We start from the raw sequence: 22,259 nt of genomic DNA, 5'->3' as shown, positions 1-22,259 counted from the left end.
TAGCTCTCTGTGAGTGTGTGTGTGTATACACCTGTCTTGTGGGGACATAGCTCTCTGTGAGTGTGTGTGTGTGTATACACCTGTCTTGTGGGGACATAGCTCTCTGTGAGTGAGTGTGTGTGTGTGTATACACCTGTCTTGTGGGGACATAGCTCTCTGTGAGTGAGTGTGTGTGTGTGTATACACCTGTCTTGTGGGGACATAGCTCTCTGTGAGTGTGTGTGTGTGTGTGTGTGTGTGTGTGTGTGTGTACACCCGTCTTGTGGGGACATAGCTCTCTGTGAGTGTGTGTGTGTGTGTGTGTGTGTGTGTGTACACCCGTCTTGTGGGGACATAGCTCTCTGTGAGTGTGTGTGTGTGTGTGTGTGTGTGTACACCCGTCTTGTGGGGACATTGCTCTCTGTGCTATGTAGCTGCTTTGCTCAGTGGACTAACGTGCTCTCCAGTCACTTGGCTCGGCCTCTGTCTTGCAGATCCACTATCTCATGATCCTCTCAGCGAACTGGGCGTACCTTAAGGATGCCAGTCACATGCACGCGTACCAAGACATCAAAACGAAGGAGGAGCGAGAGCTGCGAGACATCCAATCGCACTCCAAAGAATGCCTCAATTCCTACTCATAAGGACGGCCCCTCCCAGGCCGTTGTACCGCCCCCCGGAGGTCAGGGCGGAGGGAAGAACACCAGCACTAGAGCACAGACTAACCCTGCTCCTAACACACTAATGCAGCCTTCATCTCCAGCCTGCACTAACCCTCCATGCAGTCTGCAGGAACCTACACTTTTTTTACTTAATGCTATATAATGGTTCTGTACAGATACCTTGGGCTTTACTTAATCATATACTGGTTTTGTACAGATATGGGCTTTACTTAATCATATACTGGTTTTGTACAGCTATCATGGGCTTTACTTAATCATATACTGGTTTTGTACAGCTATCATGGGCTTTACTTAATCATATACTGGTTTTGTACAGCCATCATGGGCTTTACTTAATCATATACTGGTTTTGTACAGCCATCATGGGCTTTACTTAATCATATACTGGTTTTGTACAGATATGGGCTTTACTTAATCATATACTGGTTTTGTACAGCCATCATGGGCTTTACTTAATCATATACTGGTTTTGTACAGATATCTTGGGCTTCAGTGTTTAATGGCCTTTTTGTTACTGCAGCCCTTTTTCTTAAAACATTAAAGCTATTCAAAAGATGAAAAAAGCATTTTATTTGGAGCTGGCAGCTTGTTGAAAGGGGGTTGGATAGTTTGCAATCTTTTATTTTTTGCCATTTTAGCATGTTCACAGCACATGTTGATGTGCCTTCCAAGACAAAAATATATTGTCCTACTGATTACTTTTTTATTTTTAGCAAATCTGAAAGAGACATGTGAAAGAATGGATTGTGGGTTTTTGAATTCTGTAATTCAAAAAAAAGAATCAAATTCCAGATTTTTCCAATTTCTCCACATGGGTAATAATTCTCATAATTATTACCAGGATTCTACAGTCTTGAGAACACTGTGAACACCATTGGCTGAGCAGTGTTGCTGGTAAATGCCCCAACCTGTTCAGTTGGTTAGGGTTAACGTTTGGGTGAACCCATTAGCGTTAGGATGAACCCGTTAGGGTGAACCTGTTCAGTTGAGTGTTTCATGGGTTCCTAACACTTGGCATGTTATCACAGGAATAAAAAACAAAACAAAACAAAAAACCCATGGAGAATTAAAAATGTCTACCTCACATGCACTGCTGACTGTTTTTCGGTTCCTATTGTACATCATCTGGTCTTCCTTATGAAACGTGACCAACCAGTAACCAGCAAAGGTGGACTGACCCTAACATCTAATGGGTGATATTTTTTATCTGTGCTCTGTGCTTTAAATATACACGAAGTTGTGATTTTTTATATACAATTGTCTTCCCAACCACTGATGAAGTGACATTTTAATGAGCTAATGGAAAATATATTGATACTGAACTTTTTTTTTTTTTTTTTACACAAATATAGAAAGAAAAAAAATCTAATTGCATTTCAGTATATTTTTATGTGAGGTAGTTATTGACAAAAAGGCTTAGTTCCTAGTAAGAGGAGATTTACAGAGTTTTGATGTGTACTCATTTCTGTATGAAGGACAAAATTTGTTCTGTGGTGATACAGATGTCATTTGTACCGACATATATGGTAGGCAGGGTTTGCCTCTTTCCTGAATTATATACTTCATTTATTGATTTATTTTTAGTTATAGTACTAGCTCAAGTAGAAATTATTCATTACATTTAATTCATAAATATGAATTGTTTATATTTTTTGTAACCTAATAGTGTTTTTATCAGCTATTGAGGGATTTGACATTTAATTGGTATTTGATGTTATATTGATTTATGATGGCATCCATTGTTCACAATTATCCCAGAGGTGGATGCAGCAGCTGTGACCCTGTGAGATTAAGGTATTGGATCTTGATACACAACAGTCTCTGAAGTTTAAAAGTCAACGTACTGAGAAACTGATCAAAATGACCAAAATGCATTTACAGCTGAGGTAAGATGGTAAACAGATTTATTTCAGCAAAATTGTTCTTCGCCAGTCTCCAAGTGGGAATACAACTGGTCATTACAAGTGAATTATTACAACCATGGAGTATGTTTATGTTTAAGAACTTGGACATGGTTTTCTTTTACTAGGCACATGGGTAACGTTATATGTTCTGCAAACAAACACAGTGCAATGTTGGATTCTGCAAATTCCCTTAGAAATGTATTAACAAGCTTGATAAACATTGTTATGAAAAATGAAATAAAGGGAAAAAATCTTTCCATCTCCCTAGAGCTTTCATTTTTTCCCATAAAAGTAGATTATCATTGTTGAAATGCAGGTTTTTTTTAAACAAAAGCTAAAAAAATTTAAATATTCCCTCAATCTCCGATGCCTCTCAATCTCTCTCTCTCACACACACACACACACACACACACACACACACACACACACACACACACACACACACAATATTCATTACAGAAAATGAACCCTGATAACTTGGAAGTTCTTAAATATAAAATCATACAAATTGATTTAATAATACACAAAATGTAGAAAAAGATTATAAAAAACATCAGACATTTGACAGTTCACCAAAACTCATCAGCCTCCTCTTGGGAGTAGGACACAATACTACAAGAGAAATGAAGAGTCAGGACTCATTCAGATACTTCTACAATAAAACACATCAAAGTCACCCCCCACACACACACCCCTCACCTGTTATCTTTGTCTTCAGACAGCCAGGGCTCAGGGCTCTGGTTCTCGGAATCTTCCTTCTTGGGACTCTGAAAAATCCATTTTCACATGGCGATTAGGAGAGACAGGACAGCTGCAGGACATCCTCATGGTCATGTGACTGACTGCTCCAGTGAACATGGACACCTGCTGCTGACAAATCCTGTACATGTGCGTGTGTGCGCGTGCGTGCGGGTGTACCTGTTCTTTATCTCTCTCTCTCCCCTGTAAAACCATCATCATGTACTTGTGCAGGGGGTCTGTGAGATCCCGGCCTGTGTTCTCTCCTCCTCCAAGAGAGGAGTCCTTCAACACATCGGGTCCTGCTGTGTCTCCGTTTGTCTTCATGGGGCCTCCATCACACTGCGCCTCCCCTCTACTCTCTGGGAGAGCCTCCTGCTGAAGCTGGAGAGAGACAGAGAGAGAGAGAGAGAGAAAGAATTTGTTCCTGTACAAATACTCAACATTTATAACCGATATAGTTCATAACTGTGAAGACATTTTTGCACAAGCATGTGTGTACACACACACACACCCAACCCACCCACCAGCTCCTGCTCCACCCTCTCAAGGTCTCCCTTCCCACACTCCTGGGCCTCCTCTCTCTCTCTGCATCCGCTCTCCTTCCTCCTCCTCTCTTCCCGACAGCTCTTCTCTCCATCATTATCCTCATCTTCCTCCCTTGTTCTGGCAGCAGCTGTGGATGAAGGAGGCACGGCTGGAAACACTCAGGACAGTAACAAACACTAGCAGTGGTGACGCGGGTGACGCTGTTCCCTACTGTGTCCATCATCATTTCTTTCTTGCACTCAGTGCTTTGCATCGCTGTGCAGTCACAGTGAGCTCTGTGGTATGCGCTACAGAATGACAGGCTTGGAATAAATACTGAATTCCAAATGCAATTCTTTTCTTTTGCCTCATCAGAACTATTCTTGAGAAGTTCATGTAGTTTCTGAAACGAGTTACCTTGTGGATATTTTTTTTGTCCAGGCTGCAGCAGGGCAGTGTTAACCTAAGAATGTTATTCTACAGCTAAACTAACCTCAGCACTGCTGCTACTGCTATCAGCGCAAACAGACACACACGTTTAAAACGGGATGATCTCTTTTGGGTTAGCTGACTTACTGTCTTCTCCGCAAGTGAGGTGGAGAGAGCCGTCTCTCTCTCGCTGGCTGTCTGGAGCGCTGTCTCTCTCTCGCTGGCTGTGTGGTCTGTGAGCGAGGTCCACGAGCCACTGTGGTTCCTGGAGCTGCTCAGAACTGCAGTGGAGGTCTGTATTGAGAGACAGAGAGAGAGCGCGAGAGAACTCTGTCAGTCTCATGAGTACCACAGGGAAGTGGGTACACATGAACAAACAGGGGGAGTGAATGGTGGTGTTACCTGGCAGGGGCTCTGTGAGATCCTGTATACTGATTTTCTCAGGCTGGGGTGAAGACTCTTGGGATGATGTGGAGACCTCCTGCAATTCAGGGGACCTAAGAAACAGAAGCCAACACAATCTCGAGAGCAGCATATCACGTACTGATGCGTGAGAGCGTGCATGTGTGTGTGTACGTACCTGCAGTGGTCCTGGCCTGTGCTCTTCATCTGTAGGCTGCTTGGTGGTGTGATGTGTGTGTGGTCTCCAGAGGACTCAGCAGTGGCAGTGGGTATAGGAGACACCACACTGCCACAACTCAGACTCGCAAACGTCACTGCTGCGCCGTCTCCCCCTGAAGACCCCGGACGCCTTTCTGCACCTACACACCAACACCAGAACCAGAATCAAGACTGTCACAGCAACACCAGAACCAGTGTTAAGACCGTCACAGCAGCAACCTGTGGTAAAGGCTGTGGTAAAACAGGCCAACCTTTGATGTCTGGTTTAGTACCAGTCCGCTGTTCAGAGGCAGCAAGACCAGTAGAGCGAGGACACTGATGAACTTACTCATTGCCAACCAGTGTGAATGAAGTGTTTTTAACACGCAGCATAATACCAAGCTAAGCAATAGCAAATCCCACCAGCCATGACATGAAGATCTATGAGCTTATCAGTCATCAGCTTTCCGTTTACAAACAGACTTGGAATATTACCACATGAATACTAGCTCTCCACTCTATAAAGTGCACTTACCTTGGTCAACATGTGCTCTAGGTCGGGACTTGGAGGCACAGACAGGGGTGGACGACAGGCGTCTGGGCGGAGGAGAGCCCACCCTTGGTGTAGTCCTGTGATTGGTCAGCTCTCTGTCTATGTAGAAGGACTGAATGGCCGGTTCGTTCAGAGTCACTGCGTGCGGAGAAGGGGCCGCTGGTCTGATGTGGTGCGTTGCAGGATAGAGGCGGGAGGGAGCTCCAGACGGAATATGAGCCACAGCTGCTGCCGCTGCCCTCTGCTGGTAGGTCCTGTACGCCTCCTCCAGAGACTCCGCCTCCTTCTCCAGCTCCCTAATGCGGGCCAGAGCCGCTGCCACACGCTCTGTGCCCAGCTCAGGGGAGCCACTGCGGGGCCAGAGTGGCCGCTGCCCCCTGCTGGCCAGCCCTGGGTCAAACATGCCCTCATCGTAACCCAGCCGGGCCTTAAGTAGACTGCCCTCCACATAAAGATCAGGGGGTGCCACTTTATCGGAGCTCAGATGGAGAACGGAACAGTCTACCGGTGAAGGCCTGGGTTTACGAAACACCTCGTTCTCCAGAGCTATGATCCAAACATGGAACATCACCGCAAAATGTACAAGGAGAAGAGATGAGAAAAGAGAAGAAGAAAGGAAGCAGAACAGGAAACTGAGTATCAAGACAAGTCACAAGACCAACCACCAGAAAAGAAGGTAAAGTTGTAGTTTGTAAAATTGGCTAAAAGACTATAAAACTACATGCTGGATTTACAGAAGCTTTCAGCACAAGCTTATGCTGTATTGTGGACTGTGGAGCACTGTGGACATGTCAGGGCTGGGGATCCCAAAGAATGACAATGCACAGATCATCTAAAGGCAGCAGAGCAGGACGTTAAACACAGAGAGGGTTCAGCCCTCAGCTACACGACCGCTCTGGTTGGTGTGAGCTTTGGTGAATCCGGCCAGGAGAGGAGACCTGATAAGAGCACAGAGACTACAGACATGCTGGAGCACCTTGCTGGGTGTGTCGGAGCTGCCGTTTGAGCTCCTCAGTGTGGGCAGTCATCCACCTGGTCCTCTCCTCACACTCCAACAGCTGGGACTTCATCTGAGCACTGCGCTCCACCTGCACAGAGGATCCTTACTGCAGCCCTCAGACCGTAGGCCAACAGGACCCTGAGGTCACGCCAGACCACGAAGAATCCCTGCAGTATCAGCATTATGACTGCAGATCTATTTTCCAAATTATTTTGCTCTTGTTAAACTTTTAAATCATATGAAAATAGAATGAATATCCAAAGTGCCAGATTATGGGAGATTTGCTTCTCTCTACAGCTATAATGGTTAGAGGTCCTAAAGCTTGATGAATTGAGCAGAGACATTTCATAGCAAGTGACATGTGGGAATGAGCATAACATCACAAACTGGACTTGTGATTCCCCTCACACAGACCTCCTGCCATCTAACTACGTCATAGCTACAAGCTCTTCTCCAGATGGAGGACTGCTAACCTCCTGTGTGAGCTGAGTGTGGAACACCTGCTGCTGGCTCTGGAGCTCCTCCTGGTGGAGGCGGTGAGCCGTGTGCAGGCGCCGGAGCTCTGTCTGCAGGGCCAGCACCTCCTGAGAGGGGACGCTCAGCTCTGGAGAAAGGGAGCAACACCCAGCAGATGAAAGTCTTTATAAGGCTGCTTCCCTATGACATGAATGAAAATTCAGAGGGTGTAGTGTAGGAGAGGACATTATGGTGGGAGCTGATCTGTCCCCCCACTGCAGTAATCACATAACAGGGGCTTACACTGGTCACAGTGCACTAGGGAAGTGCTGGACAGTGAGCAGAAATGTACCACTTAATGAAATGCAGAACTAAGGGAGGGCATTTGTTTCTAACTGCAGTGCACTAAATCAACATATTGAATACAAAGAACAGTGGTCACGTTCACTTTTGACTTCAGGGAAGATGAGATGAAGAGTTACTAATACTGAGATTTAGCCCAAATGAGGGCAAAGTTTCTGTTCTATATAAACAAAATGGGCTGTTAATCATTATTATTATTAGAGGAACAACACTCGAAGACCCAGGGAGCTTTTCACATTTTGGTCAAGTTCACACTGGGCTCAAAAGTGAACAGTACAATTTAGCCAATGTAAATCCTGTACGAACCAATCAGGTGTGATATTACTGGGGTTAGGATACAGATGACAAATGTTTCACTCTCCATTTCAAGTCTCCTTGAGTGCTGTGCCTAGTGAGTGGGCAGTGTTAGCTCAGTGGTTAAGGTACTTGAACCGGCAACCTTCCGATTACAAGTCAAGTCCCACCGCTGCCAAGTTTCCACTGTTGGGCCCCTGTGCAAGACCCATAACCCTCAATTGCTCAAATACTCAGTCATAACTAAGTTGCTTTGAAAGCGTTGGCTAAATGCTGTAAATGTAAGAGTGAGCTGGTGCCTCCATCATCTGACTCCGCCTCCCTCGTCTGACCCCGCCTCCCCCAACCCCTCTAAACTGCTTCCCAGCACTCACTCAATCTCAGCCAAGAAGGCCAAGCTGCCAAGCCAAGCATAACCAGAGAAACCTCTTTCCTGTCTGAAAAGGCCACATCCCCATTTGACCTCTTCTTAAAAAAAAAAGCCTGCACATCTGGACAACAAACCACCCTTGAGGGAAAATGGCCCGTGTGTTTTTCAGATTTAGCCTGCAAGTATGTCGCCTTTATCCTTCAGAATAAAATAAAAAACTAAAGCTTCATCACTTCAGGAACTTTGAAGTAGCTTTGATGTTTGTCATTAAGTCTTGAGATTAAGGAAACCAACAGGATTACTGGCGGGACTGCACGCACCTCGGCGGAGTCTCTGCACCTCCTGCTGGTGCTCATCCAGCTGCTCCTTCAGTAGATGCACATGGGTGTGCAGCTCTCTCCGCTCTTTGCGCAGGGCGGCATGGTCACCCAGGTCCTCCAGTTTCTCCCGCAGCTCAGCATTCTGCTGTCTCAGCTTTGCCACGTCCGCCCGCGCCAACTCCAGCTCCGCCTGCAGTGCCAGGCACACGACCACATCAAAGACGCGTCACATCACCGATCAGGCCAACAGACAGACAGGTTCTGGAGGTGTGGGGTTTTTTCTACTCACGCATACTTCACAGATGTATTTGTTATATACTCACATCTGTGATAAATAACATCGTTCTCATTTGTAGAATAAGAATAAAGTTTAATTAGCTATTTTAGGATCTTAATTTATCACTCATTTTGCTTGTTTTGGCATTAAGGTTGGCACTTGGTACACGACATCAATTTAACACAAAAGGACACAATAAAAAGCTACAAGTGAAAGGTCAGAAAAGTTTGACATAAATATGAGCATACAAGTCAGGTTTAATGCCATGCCTCCATATACTTCAAATACAGCAGTACAGTACACAAGACTGAAGTGTGAATGCAAAACCTGACAAAGGATTGAGTGTGTGCGCGCGCGTCTCCATGCCTGCTACCGTGGTGTGTGCGCGCGCGTCTCCATGCCTGCTACCGTGGTGTGTGCGCGCGCGTCTCCATGCCGCTACGATGTGGAGTGTAAGAGCAAAAGAGGGCTCTTACCTGCACACATTTGAGTTGTGATGCTGTTTGGGTAAATTCCTCCAACTTTGAGTCGAGGACAGCAGTTTCTTTCTGGAGCCGCAACATCTCCTCTGTGCAAGAGAGAAACCACGAGGTAAACACCTCCACCAACTCACCTGTACAATCTCACGGGTGCGCAAACATTTGACATAATCAGTGTAGCTAATGGTAAACATCAGTTTCAGGTTCTTACAGTGAGTCACAAACCTTTATTTCTTTTCTCGTCATCCGTGAGCTTTTCTGTCCTCCTCGTGTAGTCGTCCTTCAGTTCCTGCTGATATCTGAAGAAAGCAATTGGCCATTAACTACAGATTCACTACAATGTGGTCAGTATCACTTCCATATGAGCAGGTGTGCATGTGACTGTGCAGAGTACATTTCTACTCCAGAAAAGGCTTCTCCTTTCTATTTATATCTATCTTTTTGCATATACACAGGATAAGATGTAAAATATCCTTTGCCATTAAAACTCCATTAGAGCTTCACATAAGGCCCGTATCCAGCCTCAGTGTAGTTAATGCAATATACTGTGGCTAATGCGATACACTGTGGGATCTGTACCTTTTTACCTGCCTCCACGAGCAGTTTCCAATCTCGCGCTTCTACCAATATTTAAAGCCTCTCGCACAAACCTAAATCACTTTCTTCTGAATCCCACGCTGTAGCACATTATTTGATAGAAAGTGTGTAAAGGTTAAACACGCTAATGTGCTAAGCACTTGATTATGTCTCCAAGTATGTCAACCCTGCAACAAACTAACACGCTGATAAAATACGCTTCAGTGTGCCAACCCCCACACACAAATTTACACCATTTTAACAATAACTTTAAAAAAAAAGAAAAAAAAAAGAGCAATCGTAAGCCAAATAAACCCATTTTACAGTGCAAACACAGCAGACACACATGTACAGTACAAAGGCAAAAACAATTATGCATGACCCTTTTGAATACCTGAGAATTAAGAATTATTATTATTAAGAGTGTAGACAGTCACTGCTCCCCAAACCTTCCCCGGAAGTTTAGTGTGGTCATGATAATTGCTGTGTATATTTCACCAGATGCTAATGCCAACTTGGCTCTTGAGATTCATGTGGGCAGTGTTGTTTTGCAGAGCCACACAGAGAATATATTTCATTAGCACTCATAGATGCGGCGTGCTACTACACTCACCCGTGTGCTTCTGTAGGGCTGCACTGCTACACTAACCCTCTATTCTGCCCCTAACGCTGACTGATGAAGCCACCTCGAGCCCCTGCAGTGGCGGTATATAAATGCAGCAGGACAGAGACTTTTGAAGGGAACATATCTATTGACTCAGCCAGTCATGGACTAGGACTGCCAGCTGAGATCAACCTCTCTGCATGCAAGCAGATTTCAAAACAGCAGGAAATGTGAGGGATTATGGCATACATGAAATCAAATACGACACATCCAGTACACAGTTACAGACAAATAAACCAAACTTGAACAGTTTCAGTGTTTCACTGAAACCTCCCGAGGGGTTTAACAGATCTTTAAGAGACCTTCATCAGACATGGGTTTGGTTAGGGTTTATCTTTAACAGGTCTTATAGATATCATAGATGGGTTTCACTGTTTCATCTATAGTGGTTACGATTACTGCAATGTAGCTAGGTTACTGGCTATTTAGTATTTATTGTTAATTGTTTATATACTGATAAATCCATCTGGGTCTGATGTTTCATTTTTAAAATAACATTTTCTGAAAAAAAATTCTTGATGTTTTGTCTGTTGTTTTTAAGGAAGGATTTGCCGTTGGCCCCAGTATGTTCGTCTTTATCGGGTAAGTGACATTTGTAACAAATCTTCAGTGTCTCAAATCTGATTTAGATTGCCATCTTGTGGCTGCATGAGGAACACTCAGAAATGGAGTGATGACTGGACTGGACTAAAAACTAAAACGGCTGCAGGTTTGCTTACGTTAAATCTCTTGGGAATTTTAGTACTTGGTTCAAAAGCCTTCTGAAAAGAGAACTGAAATAAAGATCAGCTCTTCTCATACCACAATACACAAGTCACAATCATTTACCAACCTCCCTGTGCCTAGGAGTTAGGTGTGACTACACAATTATTTTCACAAACCATTCAGAAAGCATTGTTAAGATCTGGACTGGAATATTTAGGCCTGATCTGAGCCATTCTGCATGATTACACCTCAGTCAACTGCTCCCTGCTGCTGGGGTCTCATGGACCACTGTGACGCCATTCTCCAGTGTGGTCTAATCTTTTGAGGAATGAAACTCTGGATAACACAGCTACTGCTGTGAATTCCTAATCCACAAAGTTCAGATCACTAAAAGATTTTTAATAAGTGACTAAAAACTGAAGATGATTTCAGAAAACCTAAATTAGAAATCCTGAAGCCTACAGCCACCCCAACTTCAGTAATCCTGTCCCTCTGCCTGAGAGGTGCCCGGGGCATTAATGAGGCCAGGTCCATACACTGTTTCCAGAAACTGTGCCTGTGCATTAATGTATCTGCTGTGAAGTGAACTCACCCACTGCTTTAGCACATGTCTGAGAGCAATCACTGGGAAATGAGCATTTAACAGTGTATAGCTATAGGAATACAAGTCCTGAGCACAGTTAAATTCAGCTGTAAGTATGAAATGTTTACATCCTAAAATAGTGCAGAGGGAGTTTCATGTTGACCTCACTTTCTGAGTTCGTTGGCGAGTTTTTGGTCGTACGTGTCCTCCATGGTTTTCACAGTCGACTCCCTCCTCCTCAGGATCTCCTCCAAACTGCGCATCTTCTCCTCATGATCCTTACAGGACCTGCAGAAACAGGTCAGAACCCAGCCTGAAATCAGTACAGGTCAGAACCCAGCCTGAAATCAGTACAGGTCAGAACTCACTTCTCAAAAGCCTCCACTTGATGTCTCAGTTCATTCTCTCTATTGCGCACTGCCTCTAACTCCTTTAGCAAAGCTTGGCGTTGATTGTAGATTTCCTTTTCCTCAATCTAAAAAGGATAGAGGCAGATCATGGTTGTGAACATGGCAACTTATTGTTAATCATTTGCTCAGCAGTCTAGATTTTTTAGTTTTGAGAATAAATGAGGTAAAGAAAATCTGGTGCTATAATATCAATTGAACCCAGTCAACCAAAACTTTATTGAAGCACAAAAGCAGCGAGCTGATAAGTAAGCATGTGTACTATGGAACCCTCATGACCACCAAAGCTGCACACACTGATGAAGACAGTAAGGACTAATATGAAGTGGCACCTCCTGCTGTTTCTGTAGGCGCTCGATGGCATTTTTCTCTCGATTCATCAGAGCTTCTGCCTTCTGCTCGTAGGTTCTCTCCAAGGTACGTGTGATCTCCAGGAGCTCTTGCCGACACCTGTCCTGCTCCTCCCTCCGCACTCGAACCATCTCCACCTCCTGGAAGTGCTGCACCTGGACCAGACGAAGAGCATCCCAAAGATAAAAACAAACAACAAAATACAAATATACAGCCTTCTTCCTGCATCTTTTCAGCCATTAAAAGAAACGGGAATCTAGGATGATTGAATTACAACCTGAAATCTTTCCAGAGCTTCCCAGACTTGCAATAAATAAACTGCACTGCCTAACAAACATCAATAACAACCGGACAATTACAGTGCCCATTACAATGTTACCAACACCCATCACAGAACTAGAAATACTCTACAATTAAACTGTCATTATGAGTAATTCTATGCAGTGATATCTAATTTACATGGGAAGATCTTGGCGGCAGACACGTGGTGTGCATTGAGACAGGACTGTGAAGAAACACCTTCACTTTCAGCTCTGTCTGCGATTGTTCCTCCATCTCCTTCCTGTATGCGGCGAGCTTTGCCTCCACAGAAGACCAGCGATGGCCCTGTTGTCTCAGATCTTCGTACTCCTCATCGATCAGCTGCAGCTTCCTGACTTCAAGCCACAATCCCAGTTGTCATGTTATCATATAGGCTAGGTAATGCATGACCCTACAATACCATAATCTAAAACTAGAGGGACTGAGTTAATAGGGATCTCTTAAAGAACAGGATGTTACCGAGGGACTCTGCAGAAGACTGGGCAGTGGAGGTCTGTGTGTCAACATCTCTGCGCTCATGGATGTGGTGGTCAATTAACTCAGACAGGAGGCTTATTAATAAACCTGCACCAGGAATAAGAAGATGCTTAAACCATCTGATGTTAAGATTATGGTTATTGTTCTTGTCATGGTAACAGAATACAGTCATAGATCACATTTCCCTGCATCTCTCAAGAACTTCTATCTTAATAAGAAATGAAGACTCAAATTTTTAAAAGTACCTACCTTTCTGTCCATTCTGAGTATTTGATACCTGCAGTGTCAAAAAACACATTGTTTTAATTAATATTGCTCTTTAATTGAACTATTTCCTTCAACATAAATATTATACTAGAAGCATATACATACTAAATAATGGTAGTGCATTTACCAGAGATTTATATAAAGGTGAATGTGGACCAAGCTTCATAAACTGTAGCAGGTCTCTTGTTGAGAAAACCTAAAAATATAATGGACCGCGTCACTCAGTACATCACTATATCAAAAGTTGCCCATGGAAATACAGAAGTCAAAAACCACTAATAGAGGTTTTCAGCTAATTCAAGTAATTAAGCAACTGTCTGGTGTATTTTGCTCTGAACTGAACCATAAACAATCTACAGTTTGTCAGACTTAGATATACACAAATACATTTTTTCACATAATTTGAAAAACACAAATATGAAAAACACTTCAGCGGTTATCTGTTAATGGTTATTAACGGAGTTGGTATATTCACAATATTTTAAAATTACTGAATATTCTCTGTGTCTAATACTTAGACAGATGTTGACTTGTACTTAAAAAAGTGATCAAATGTAAAGATTAATATAGCACTGCTGTCTGAACACATCTGAGTGCAACACTCAGTTTAATTTTCCTTCCAATGCTGTGCTATATCTTATACCTTGTCCTTGCTCATACCACACTCTGGGTAAAACACAGACAGCGTGTACTCATAGCCAGAGCTTTGTAAGTGGTCTATGACCAGGCTGTTGGATGCCAGAACCGAGACTGGATGTGCCTGAGCTGTGGCGGCGGCGGGTGTCCCATGGGCCAGTGGTGGCTGCAGTTCCTGGATCATCTGATTCCGGAGTTGTGTCTGAGGCAGAGAAAAAGGCACAGGTGACATCTGGGATCAAGTACTAAAATGCACTAAAGAAAAGCTGAAACCATCAGGAATTACGCCTGATGCTGTCAGTTTTTACACAATACAGTTTTTTATACATTTTATACAAAATAATTCCCAGTATAAAGATAGTAAGCTAGTCGTTTGAAATTTCACACGTGAAAATTTGCATAATCTATTAAATCTTTTCCACCAAATTCACTCCAAGAGCTGCGTAAGCAAAACATCAGACGAGAACCTAGGACTGGCTAGCTAGCTGAGTCCGGCGTTTTATCGATCAGATTTATTGGTGGGTGTGCTGTAGTAGCCAGTTATCTAGCTAACATCGTGCCAGTGATGTCGCCCTCTTTGTTACCAGCCAGATGGAGGTTTAACACAACCAGTCCATTTGGGTGTGGAACCAGCCTGCCATGTGACTATTAGACACAATCTGTTTACGTGCTTATCCCCATACACGCGTTCGTCTTTCCAGGAAAAGGGAGGCAAAAAAAAATTCAACCAGTGGCTAGAGGACTAAACAGTACACTGTACTCTCGGAAGCAGCCTTATGGATCCAGCAGGACGGAGAGTCTGCCGGCAGGCTACAGACCTTCAGAGAGTCCAGAACACCCCTGGCTTTGAGCGTCTGGTGAAGCCTCCGTCTCACAGCCTCCGAAGACAAACTCTGCTCTTCACAGGCACACATTTCTGAGCGCTGATCAGTCATAGAGGCGCAAGGCTCACTGTAGCAACACGAGCTAACACGGGCTTTGAACCCCCGGGGGGGGGGTCAACAACAACGACAACTAACGACGCCTGTCGGTTTAAACCGTGACCCTGCTGTTGTTATGGTTATATTTCCGGGTTCTAAATGTGTAACCGTCATGATGTTGTTTTATTTCCGGGTTTTTGTTGATGACGCTATAGAAAATGATCCATGCCTTTTTGGCTACATGTAATTTTAATTTCCTTGTATGCTCGAATAAATCATTGAACAGAGATATGTATAAACTGTATATAGGTAATTAAATATAAAGACAGTATTTGTTCTACTTTGAAACCACAAGAGTCACGTTTCAAGAAGCATATTGTACTGGTTGTGTCGTCCTGACGTGCGCCTCCTCTGGAAGGTTTGTGGCTCTTAGTTCAGATTAAACGAATATTCGATTGTTATTCCGCTCATGTACGCAAACCCGCTAAAGCATTGATTTGTATGTAGGGATATAGCTAGCGAATAGTATTCTGCGACTACATTAGGTATAGTATTAGCTGGCTAACGTAGCTAAATGTTTCCGAGATGCTAACCTAAGATTACTGAGACCTTTGCAGTTTGCAAACAGATAAACAACGATGTCTGGAAGTTTCTACTTTGTCATGGTTGGTCATCATGACAATCCAGTCTTCGAGATGGAATTTCTCCCTCCTGGAAAAGCAGAATCCAAGGTATTCCTATCTGTGTGGTTAAATACGTTAATCTGATGTATAACGATATCTAGAGGGATTGTTGAGGACGCGTAAAAGGGGCTGAAGATGGCTGAAGGCAAAAGGAGATAGGCAGGCCATTAATACCAATGTGCAACCTGATGCTTTCAATCTTTTTTTAACACAATACCTCTTTATTGAAGGATGACCACAGACATTTGAATCAATTCATTGCTCATGCAGCCCTTGATTTGGTTGATGAGAACATGTGGCTGTCCAACAACATGTACCTGAAGACTGTGGACAAGTTCAACGAGTGGTGTGTGTCTGCATTTGTCACTGCTGGTCATATCCTTTTTACCTAAATACACGCCTAGAAGGTTTATGTTATAAAAGGAATTTAAAAAGTCAGCTATTTTGTTTAAAGTAACAATGTTCTCCTTTTTTTCTGACACAATAATTTTACTATATTAAGGAAAGGCTGATTAGTTGCCCACATTCTGCATATAGGAACAAGGCTGTGAATTTTGCCTCATCAATTCTCTGTGGTGTTGTTTCTCTAAAAGTGAATGCTCCGATCCCCCTTGGGAGGGCTGGTTTCATATGCCTGCTTTTCAGGGTGCCTGAAATGTAGATGTGGTGTAACGTTTGGAACATTAGTAAACCCTACATTTATGGCTTTGAATATACACTAAGTTGCCAGTTTATTTGCTAGACCTGTCTAGTAGCATCTTGTACTTCATTTGCTCTTAGATTGAATTTGCCTTTGCTTGGACTCTAAAACCTGGCTCAGCAGGTAAGTATTCAGAGTTGTTTGTTTTGTTTAACAAAAGATGTTGAACTGCAGCAACTACACTGGACTAAACAGGACCAGTGCTGAAAAAATATGCTTGGACCAGGATAGACAGAGCAGTGGGAGCTCAGTGATTAAGGTACTTGACTTGTAATAGGAAGGTTGCTGGTTCAAGCCCCACCACTGCCAAGTTGCCAGTACTGAGCCCCTCAGCAAGGCCCTTAACCATCATTGGCTCAAGTTGTACTGTCATAATTATCAATTTGGATAAAAGCATCAGATAATTGTAAACAGACAGAAATGCAAAACATTTTTAAAACGCCACACAGACATCCTTAACAGTCCGTTTACATATGAGGTTCATCATGCTTCACGACGTACGCCAAGAAGACGGGATCAAGAACTTCTTCAGCGATGTTTATGACTTGTATATTAAGGTAAGCCAAAGTGTTTGAGCCCATGTAGCATGTTGGTGAAATAACTCACCTTAAAGCATGCGCTTCCCTTTTTCTCCTTCCAGTTTGCAATGAATCCCTTCTATGAAGTTAACACACCCATCCGCTCCACAGCCTTTGAAAGAAAAGTGCAGTTCCTGGGGAAAAAGCACCTCTTAAGTTGATTCAAAGTATCTTCTGTGTTGATCGTTTACCCAAGTTTTCATTAAAATGTTCAAATTTCATGTTTGTTTACTTACTCTGGCTACTATAGGTCATGTTTGTCTTTCTCCCTTTACCATTTGTAAGAACTGATTTTGAAATTTCAACATGTGCAATGTTTACTCTGCAGTATTTCCCCCATCACTATGCATGCCTTCTCTGTCCTCTTCCCTATCACTATATGACTCTTCTAAAATTATATAAAAGCCCAAATGTACCCTTGTAATATGGTGGAATATGGTTTTTTTTTAAAAACAAAAAAAACCCCCAAGCAACCTTGTAATATATGAGGAAGAAACTGTGCTCTTATACCGATGATCTCATTTCCACGAGCACACAATCTGCTTTTAGAAAATTGCATCTTGTAAACTCCTCAACCTTAATTAAAAACCTTATACAATTGTCATTACACAAAACTTGTATAATTTATATATGCAGTTATATGTGTGTAGAGTATGTAGCTCATCTGGTGCTTTGAACAATCCCTGCTGGCCATCCTTTACTCCTTCATTAATAGTTTTTCACTACAGGACTGCTGTTGACAGGGTCTGACTATGGTGGCAAATCACCCCTCTCAACCTCGCAGTGACAGTGACACATGCAGAAACCGCAGCCAAACTGCTGTGTCTGATACTCGTACCAGTCAACTCTCTCATTTACTTTGTGTACAGAGTAGAATTATACTATATAAAATCTAAAGCAAACATTACTGGGCATTGAATTAAGTGCATAATTTCATACACTTGCTTACATACTTCAACCCTAGTTTAAGGAAAAGTGAAACGTACAGGGCCCTGTAGCAAAGGCAAACACTTAAAACTGTTGTTTACACATACAGTGGATGTGCTGGACCAGACAGACACATCATTTATCTCATATGCCATCTGATCAACATTAGGACTCCAAATCATTACCCGTTCAAAATGACAAATACTAGTATAAAGTTTGTCAAAATGTTGACAGGGCGATCTGTTCACCATGTTTTCTACCAACAGAAATCACCCATAGCATCAAACACAGAGTACTTATGAACTTCATTAATAAAGATAACACTTAGACCACCACACAAAAACCAAGACCTCAACATTGTCCAGTATTCCTACTTTAATTTCCCTCATCACCCAAAACAACCTCACATCTAGTTACTGTTAATTCTGTTAATACAGGTTTAATTGAAGTGTACTTAATTTTGAAAAGATCATAAACTAAAACATTTCATGCTTAAAAAACGAAATAGAAAATCAACACTGTCAATTATTTCAGCTTTCTTTTCATTTAATTGCAGCTTAAAGATTTTAGTGCTTTTGATTTATAATTTAAGTACGCTACATTTTCATTCTGTGGTAATATATCACATTCTAAATCTTCGCTTTGGCACTCCACACAGTCCTTTAATGTTAATAGATTAGACATTCAGCCACAGTGTACCAGTCCCTCTGGGTTAATCTTTGTTACAGGAAGTGAAACTTCATAGCTTTATTGCATTGTTCTCAGTCTTAATATTAGAATGTAATGCTTAATATATCAATGTTTTCAGAGAAAACTCTCTAATATCTAGGTTCTTACAATCAGACACCTCAGGCTGCCTTTAGAACTCAGTCATGTTTTGAAAAAAGTCTACTAGAACATCACCCAGTGAGAACAACCCAGTGTTTTGGAACAAGTGCAGGTCTAATGTAGCATGACCTCAAAGACGATGCAGACTCGTCCTGTTCAATGGCCACTTCAATTCACTTATTACAAGGTGTCCTTCTCCCGCTCGTCAACAGCAGGGGGCACTACCACGTGGCTTCCTGTGAAGATTAACCGTGTCTGTGGGGATGAGATGCTCCGCCCTGTCCTCCGTCGCAAGCACTCTCCTCACGGCCTCCTCGAACGCCGCCGCCACGTTGGTGGCGTCCTTGGCACTCGTCTCATAATACGGGTAGTCGCCGTTCTCACGGCACCACTGCTGTGCGTCCTCGGACACCACCTGCCGCTCGCTCATGTCCACCTTGTTCCCGAGCACGACGAATGGGAACGTGGACGGCTCCTTCACGTCTGCGTAGTACACAAACTCTTTCTTCCAGTTGGCCAGGTTGTGGAAGCTCTGGCTGTCGTCCACACTGAAGGTGAGCAGGCAGCAATCAGAACCACGGTAGAAGGGCGTACGCAGACTGCGGAAACGCTCCTGACCTGCCGTGTCCCATATCTGCAGAGTGACCGAGCGCCCGTCCACCTCCAGCTCCTTGTTGAGGAACTCCACTCCAATGGTGTGGAACAGATGGCTGTCAAACTTATCTGTGACGTAACGGTTCATGAGGGAACTCTTACCCACACCACCGTCTCCCAGGAGAATCACTTTCAGGAGGGACGACTTAGAAGACATTGTGATTCTCCACTGTTCCTTGAAACTGGAGGTTGAAATTTTCCTTGAAACTGGAGGTTGAAAAGGTTCAATGCACAGTTCAGATCTCTGAGTGTTAAGGGCTCTTATGATCTCAGAATCATTACAGGCCTTCAAAAAAATTCATTTTGGTTCCCTTACTGCTGTAATCTACTGTGATGAAGACCCCCTACACTGTAGTAACTTGTACTGTGATGATGACCCCCTACATTGCAGTAACCTGTACTGTTATGAAGACCACCTGTGTACTCTGTGTTTCATAACATGAAAACAAGCAATCCTGATGATGTTGTGAATAAACACTGTTGTCCTGGAACAAGATCAGAAAAAGAAAGCAAACCGCATGTTTTTCTTACCTTTTTAGTACTTTGAAAAATTCACCATTATCGATCTGGAACAGAAAGTTAAGCATGCAAGGACATGAGTGCATAAGCTCACTGAATATACAAATTCCCAATCAACCAATGAATGAATGAATGAATGAATGTGTCTATACAAGAGCAGCAACACGGATTAAAACAGGGCCTTCATCTGTATTACCACCCCACCACTAACATGCACATGTATTTCATCAATTCCTACCCCTATCTGTCCTGCCTTAGCCAAGAACCAGAAATGTGCAGCACAGCTGCTCTGAGCAAGAACACTTGCTTTTGTAAAGATCTTCCTTTAGCTGATGGACCTGTTTGCCACACCACTCTCCCATCCCACCATGTAAACAACAACTCCAAAGATGCTCAGAACAATTTGGTCATTATAGTTTTAACAGGCCACTCTTACTCAATTGTCAGACTTGTGATTTCAGCGTGCAAAGGACAGCCATGCTTTGTAAGGCTGCAGGTCTTCTATGGTAATTAATGTGCAGCCAGTAACGCTGCATTAAACCATTGGTATTTTTACACAGAACTCAGAGACCATGTAGAAATAAAAAAGAGCTTGTCTACCGTAATATAAATACAAAATTACTGTTAACTAACGTCAAGTCCTATGTCAGCGGGTCTTGGTCGCGTGAATCAGTGTTTCCTGAGGATCACATGCAGTGGCGTTCAGCGTTGAAGAGGTGGTCAGAGGAAACAGGTCAATCAACATTTAACCTGCTGTAATGGAAAATCGAGCAAAATGTCACTCGCGTAGCTAAGGAATTATACATTTTAGGCAGAACTATGATAGGAAATTGTTTTATTCCAAACTATACTTAAATATATAAAATTGTGATGATTATTCTGTACAAAGGGCTGGTCATATATATTGGTTTCTCGGATCACGACGACTTCTATGTTAGTTAACCTAGGTTAGCTAGCTTGAACTCTTATTTGATATATTTTAACGTACGACCAACCTTGGTTATGTGGAATACAAATAAACCAATGTAAAAAGTAAATGTGACTGACATAGCTTCACACGAGTAACGTTAAAAATAGCCAGCTGCCTCGTTAACTATTCTAGGGTTAGCTATCTCTGTAAGAGTCCGGCAACACGTCCGAGTGTGATAGCTAAATGGGCTAGATGACTAGAATTAGTTGGGTTATCTTGACTTTAACGAGGAAGGGCTGGAGACGCGGAAACGCTAACGCTAGCTAGATACAACTAGATAAATATCTTAGCTAGGCTAGGTTAACAAGTTTACTAACCTAGTTACCTTAACAAATCTGGCAAGATGACGACACGGTAAAGATCGCAAACAAACTGCTATTAGGAGCTGTTATGTTTGTCATGTACAACGCTGCGGGTTTTGTTGTTAGGAGTAAGCTAAGCTAATCTACTAACTTACCTTTTCCTCAGGGCCCCTAGTTGAAATTGCCGACATGAAAACACTCATCATTGAACCATGAACGACGCTTACCTGTTAAGAATCTTTAAAACGTGTAACCTGAACGTCGTTTTGAAGACCATGTGTAATTTTGTTTAAACTAATGGAGTGTGCATTTCTGATGACTCTTCCTCACACAGCGTTAGCCACCGTGACGCGGTCTGCGTGTCACGTGACTAGCGTCTACTGACAGGAGCCCTTGAGCATAATGAATGTGAAACAGCGAAGCTTTTATTTTATTGTATTTGGTTTTGTTTGTTCATTTTAGAAATATATCGTTACGGTTTTAATCATCTGAAAAACACATGTCTCCTCTGAGTAAGACGCACAAACAGGTTCCGCGTCAAGCTAGTGCCTTATGTTTACACGTATGGCGAAAAGAGGACTAAAGACCAACTGACTACAGAAAAAACGGAGATGTTTTTCCCACCCTATAAAAACAGTACACATTACTGAGACTAAATACTATTCACATTCAAATCTCAAGCAAAAAATAATGTTTTATTAAACTGTAATTATAACAGAGCAGCATGGTCTTGGTAGGATTTAAAAATATATTGTCTCTCGTACACACAAACAGAACAAAAACTCAGGTAGAGAAAAAATGGAAACATCACATTTAAAGATATAAAATTGAGTGTTTTTCTTAGTGAGCATGTTATGTACGTACATGGCCACATGGACTATAATGTAATAGAACATTGGACTGTTAGCTAGGCCACCCAAGGAAGAAGGTTCCCTCTCCTGGTCAATGTTGCCACTGCCTTGCGCTTTAGAGACCTGTACCTAAACATTCATAAAGCTGCTTTGTAACGAGTGCTATATAAATAAGGTTGACTTGGCTAATCTGCAGGTTTTATACAGCATTTTTTTTTACATTACATGGGGGTCAGACATTTTAGACATGACTCTAATGCAGTATTCTCTACATTTAACCTCAAGTAAAAATGTGCTAAATATAACACAAGTACACACACACACACACACACACACACACTGCAGCATAAACACAAATAAATGAGAA

General features: G+C 42.7%; 4 protein-coding genes across 11 annotated transcripts in view; 2 read left to right on the top strand and 2 right to left on the bottom strand.

Annotated features, from left to right (window-relative positions):
• Positions 1-2,825, top strand: part of gpm6bb (glycoprotein M6Bb) — a 29,428-nt gene extending 26,603 nt beyond the window's left edge. The window contains exon 7 of the mRNA XM_027028229.3: positions 474-2,825. Coding sequence (XP_026884030.1) covers positions 474-623 — 150 coding nt within the window. The 3' untranslated portion in view covers positions 624-2,825. The remainder of the gene's footprint in view (positions 1-473) is intronic.
• On the bottom strand, positions 2,550-17,008 carry ofd1 (OFD1 centriole and centriolar satellite protein). Of its 6 annotated transcripts, none has more exons than XM_035522951.2 (22): positions 16,870-17,008; positions 13,968-14,162; positions 13,452-13,520; positions 13,307-13,334; positions 13,040-13,144; positions 12,779-12,915; positions 12,241-12,414; positions 11,870-11,976; positions 11,670-11,789; positions 9,199-9,272; positions 8,971-9,062; positions 8,218-8,407; positions 6,888-7,018; positions 6,391-6,502; positions 5,397-5,960; positions 4,842-5,022; positions 4,664-4,758; positions 4,409-4,555; positions 3,832-3,980; positions 3,485-3,688; positions 3,266-3,333; positions 2,550-3,178 (listed from the first exon to the last, which is right to left on the bottom strand). In XM_035522951.2, the coding sequence occupies exons 2-22, from the start codon at positions 14,142-14,144 to the stop codon at positions 3,136-3,138; spliced, it is 2,967 nt and encodes a 988-aa protein (XP_035378844.2). In that variant the 5' UTR covers positions 14,145-14,162; positions 16,870-17,008; the 3' UTR covers positions 2,550-3,135. The 6 variants fall into 6 exon arrangements, with proteins under 6 accessions (XP_035378844.2, XP_026884038.3, XP_081576531.1 ...); XM_027028237.3 differs by lacking the exon at positions 16,870-17,008 and adding an exon at positions 14,779-15,047; XM_081720405.1 differs by lacking the exons at positions 6,391-6,502; positions 6,888-7,018; positions 16,870-17,008 and adding an exon at positions 14,779-15,047.
• trappc2 (trafficking protein particle complex subunit 2) lies at positions 15,091-17,062 on the top strand. 2 transcript variants are annotated; one of them, XM_081720409.1, is made up of 5 exons: positions 15,091-15,298; positions 15,498-15,611; positions 15,794-15,942; positions 16,739-16,820; positions 16,904-17,062. In XM_081720409.1, the coding sequence occupies exons 2-5, from the start codon at positions 15,519-15,521 to the stop codon at positions 17,000-17,002; spliced, it is 423 nt and encodes a 140-aa protein (XP_081576535.1). In that variant the 5' UTR covers positions 15,091-15,298; positions 15,498-15,518; the 3' UTR covers positions 17,003-17,062. The 2 variants fall into 2 exon arrangements, with proteins under 2 accessions (XP_081576535.1, XP_081576534.1); XM_081720408.1 differs by having other exon boundaries at positions 15,092-15,298; positions 15,509-15,611.
• Positions 17,063-18,125: 1,063 nt separating this feature from the next.
• Positions 18,126-21,426, bottom strand: rab9a (RAB9A, member RAS oncogene family). Of its 2 annotated transcripts, XM_027028231.3 has the most exons (4): positions 21,269-21,426; positions 20,403-20,522; positions 19,782-19,816; positions 18,126-19,457 (listed from the first exon to the last, which is right to left on the bottom strand). In XM_027028231.3, exon 4 carries the CDS (start codon positions 19,405-19,407, stop codon positions 18,802-18,804), a length of 606 nt encoding a protein of 201 aa, XP_026884032.1. In that variant the 5' UTR covers positions 19,408-19,457; positions 19,782-19,816; positions 20,403-20,522; positions 21,269-21,426; the 3' UTR covers positions 18,126-18,801. The 2 variants fall into 2 exon arrangements, with proteins under 2 accessions (XP_026884032.1, XP_026884033.1); XM_027028232.3 differs by lacking the exon at positions 20,403-20,522 and having other exon boundaries at positions 21,269-21,415.
• Between the last annotated feature and the right edge of the window lie 833 nt (positions 21,427-22,259).

This window comes from Electrophorus electricus, chromosome 9, assembly GCF_041902795.1.
Source record: "Electrophorus electricus isolate QZ-2024a chromosome 9, ASM4190279v1, whole genome shotgun sequence".
In the NCBI taxonomy this organism is placed as follows: domain Eukaryota; kingdom Metazoa; phylum Chordata; class Actinopteri; order Gymnotiformes; family Gymnotidae; genus Electrophorus; species Electrophorus electricus.
The sequence above is the reverse complement of the archived record's forward strand: the minus strand, read 5'-3'. Positions and strand labels throughout refer to the sequence as shown.

What these genes read in the sequence shown, in the direction of transcription:
- rab9a (XM_027028231.3), bottom strand. Translation starts at nt 19,407, where the DNA reads ATGTCTTCTAAGTCGTCCCTCCTGAAAGTGATTCTCCTGGGAGACGGT.
- trappc2 (XM_081720409.1), top strand. Translation starts at nt 15,519, where the DNA reads ATGTCTGGAAGTTTCTACTTTGTCATGGTTGGTCATCATGACAATCCA. An exon ending in CTGGAAAAGCAGAATCCAAG is followed by an intron (nt 15,612 to 15,793) that starts GTATTCCTATCT and finishes TCTTTATTGAAG; the next exon opens with GATGACCACAGACATTTGAA. An exon ending in TTTATGACTTGTATATTAAG is followed by an intron (nt 16,821 to 16,903) that starts GTAAGCCAAAGT and finishes TTCTCCTTCCAG; the next exon opens with TTTGCAATGAATCCCTTCTA.
- ofd1 (XM_027028237.3), bottom strand. Translation starts at nt 14,895, where the DNA reads ATGACTGATCAGCGCTCAGAAATGTGTGCCTGTGAAGAGCAGAGTTTG. An exon ending in GTGTTCTGGACTCTCTGAAG is followed by an intron (nt 14,163 to 14,778) that starts GTCTGTAGCCTG and finishes TCTCTGCCTCAG; the next exon opens with ACACAACTCCGGAATCAGAT. An exon ending in CACCTTTATATAAATCTCTG is followed by an intron (nt 13,335 to 13,451) that starts GTAAATGCACTA and finishes TTGACACTGCAG; the next exon opens with GTATCAAATACTCAGAATGG.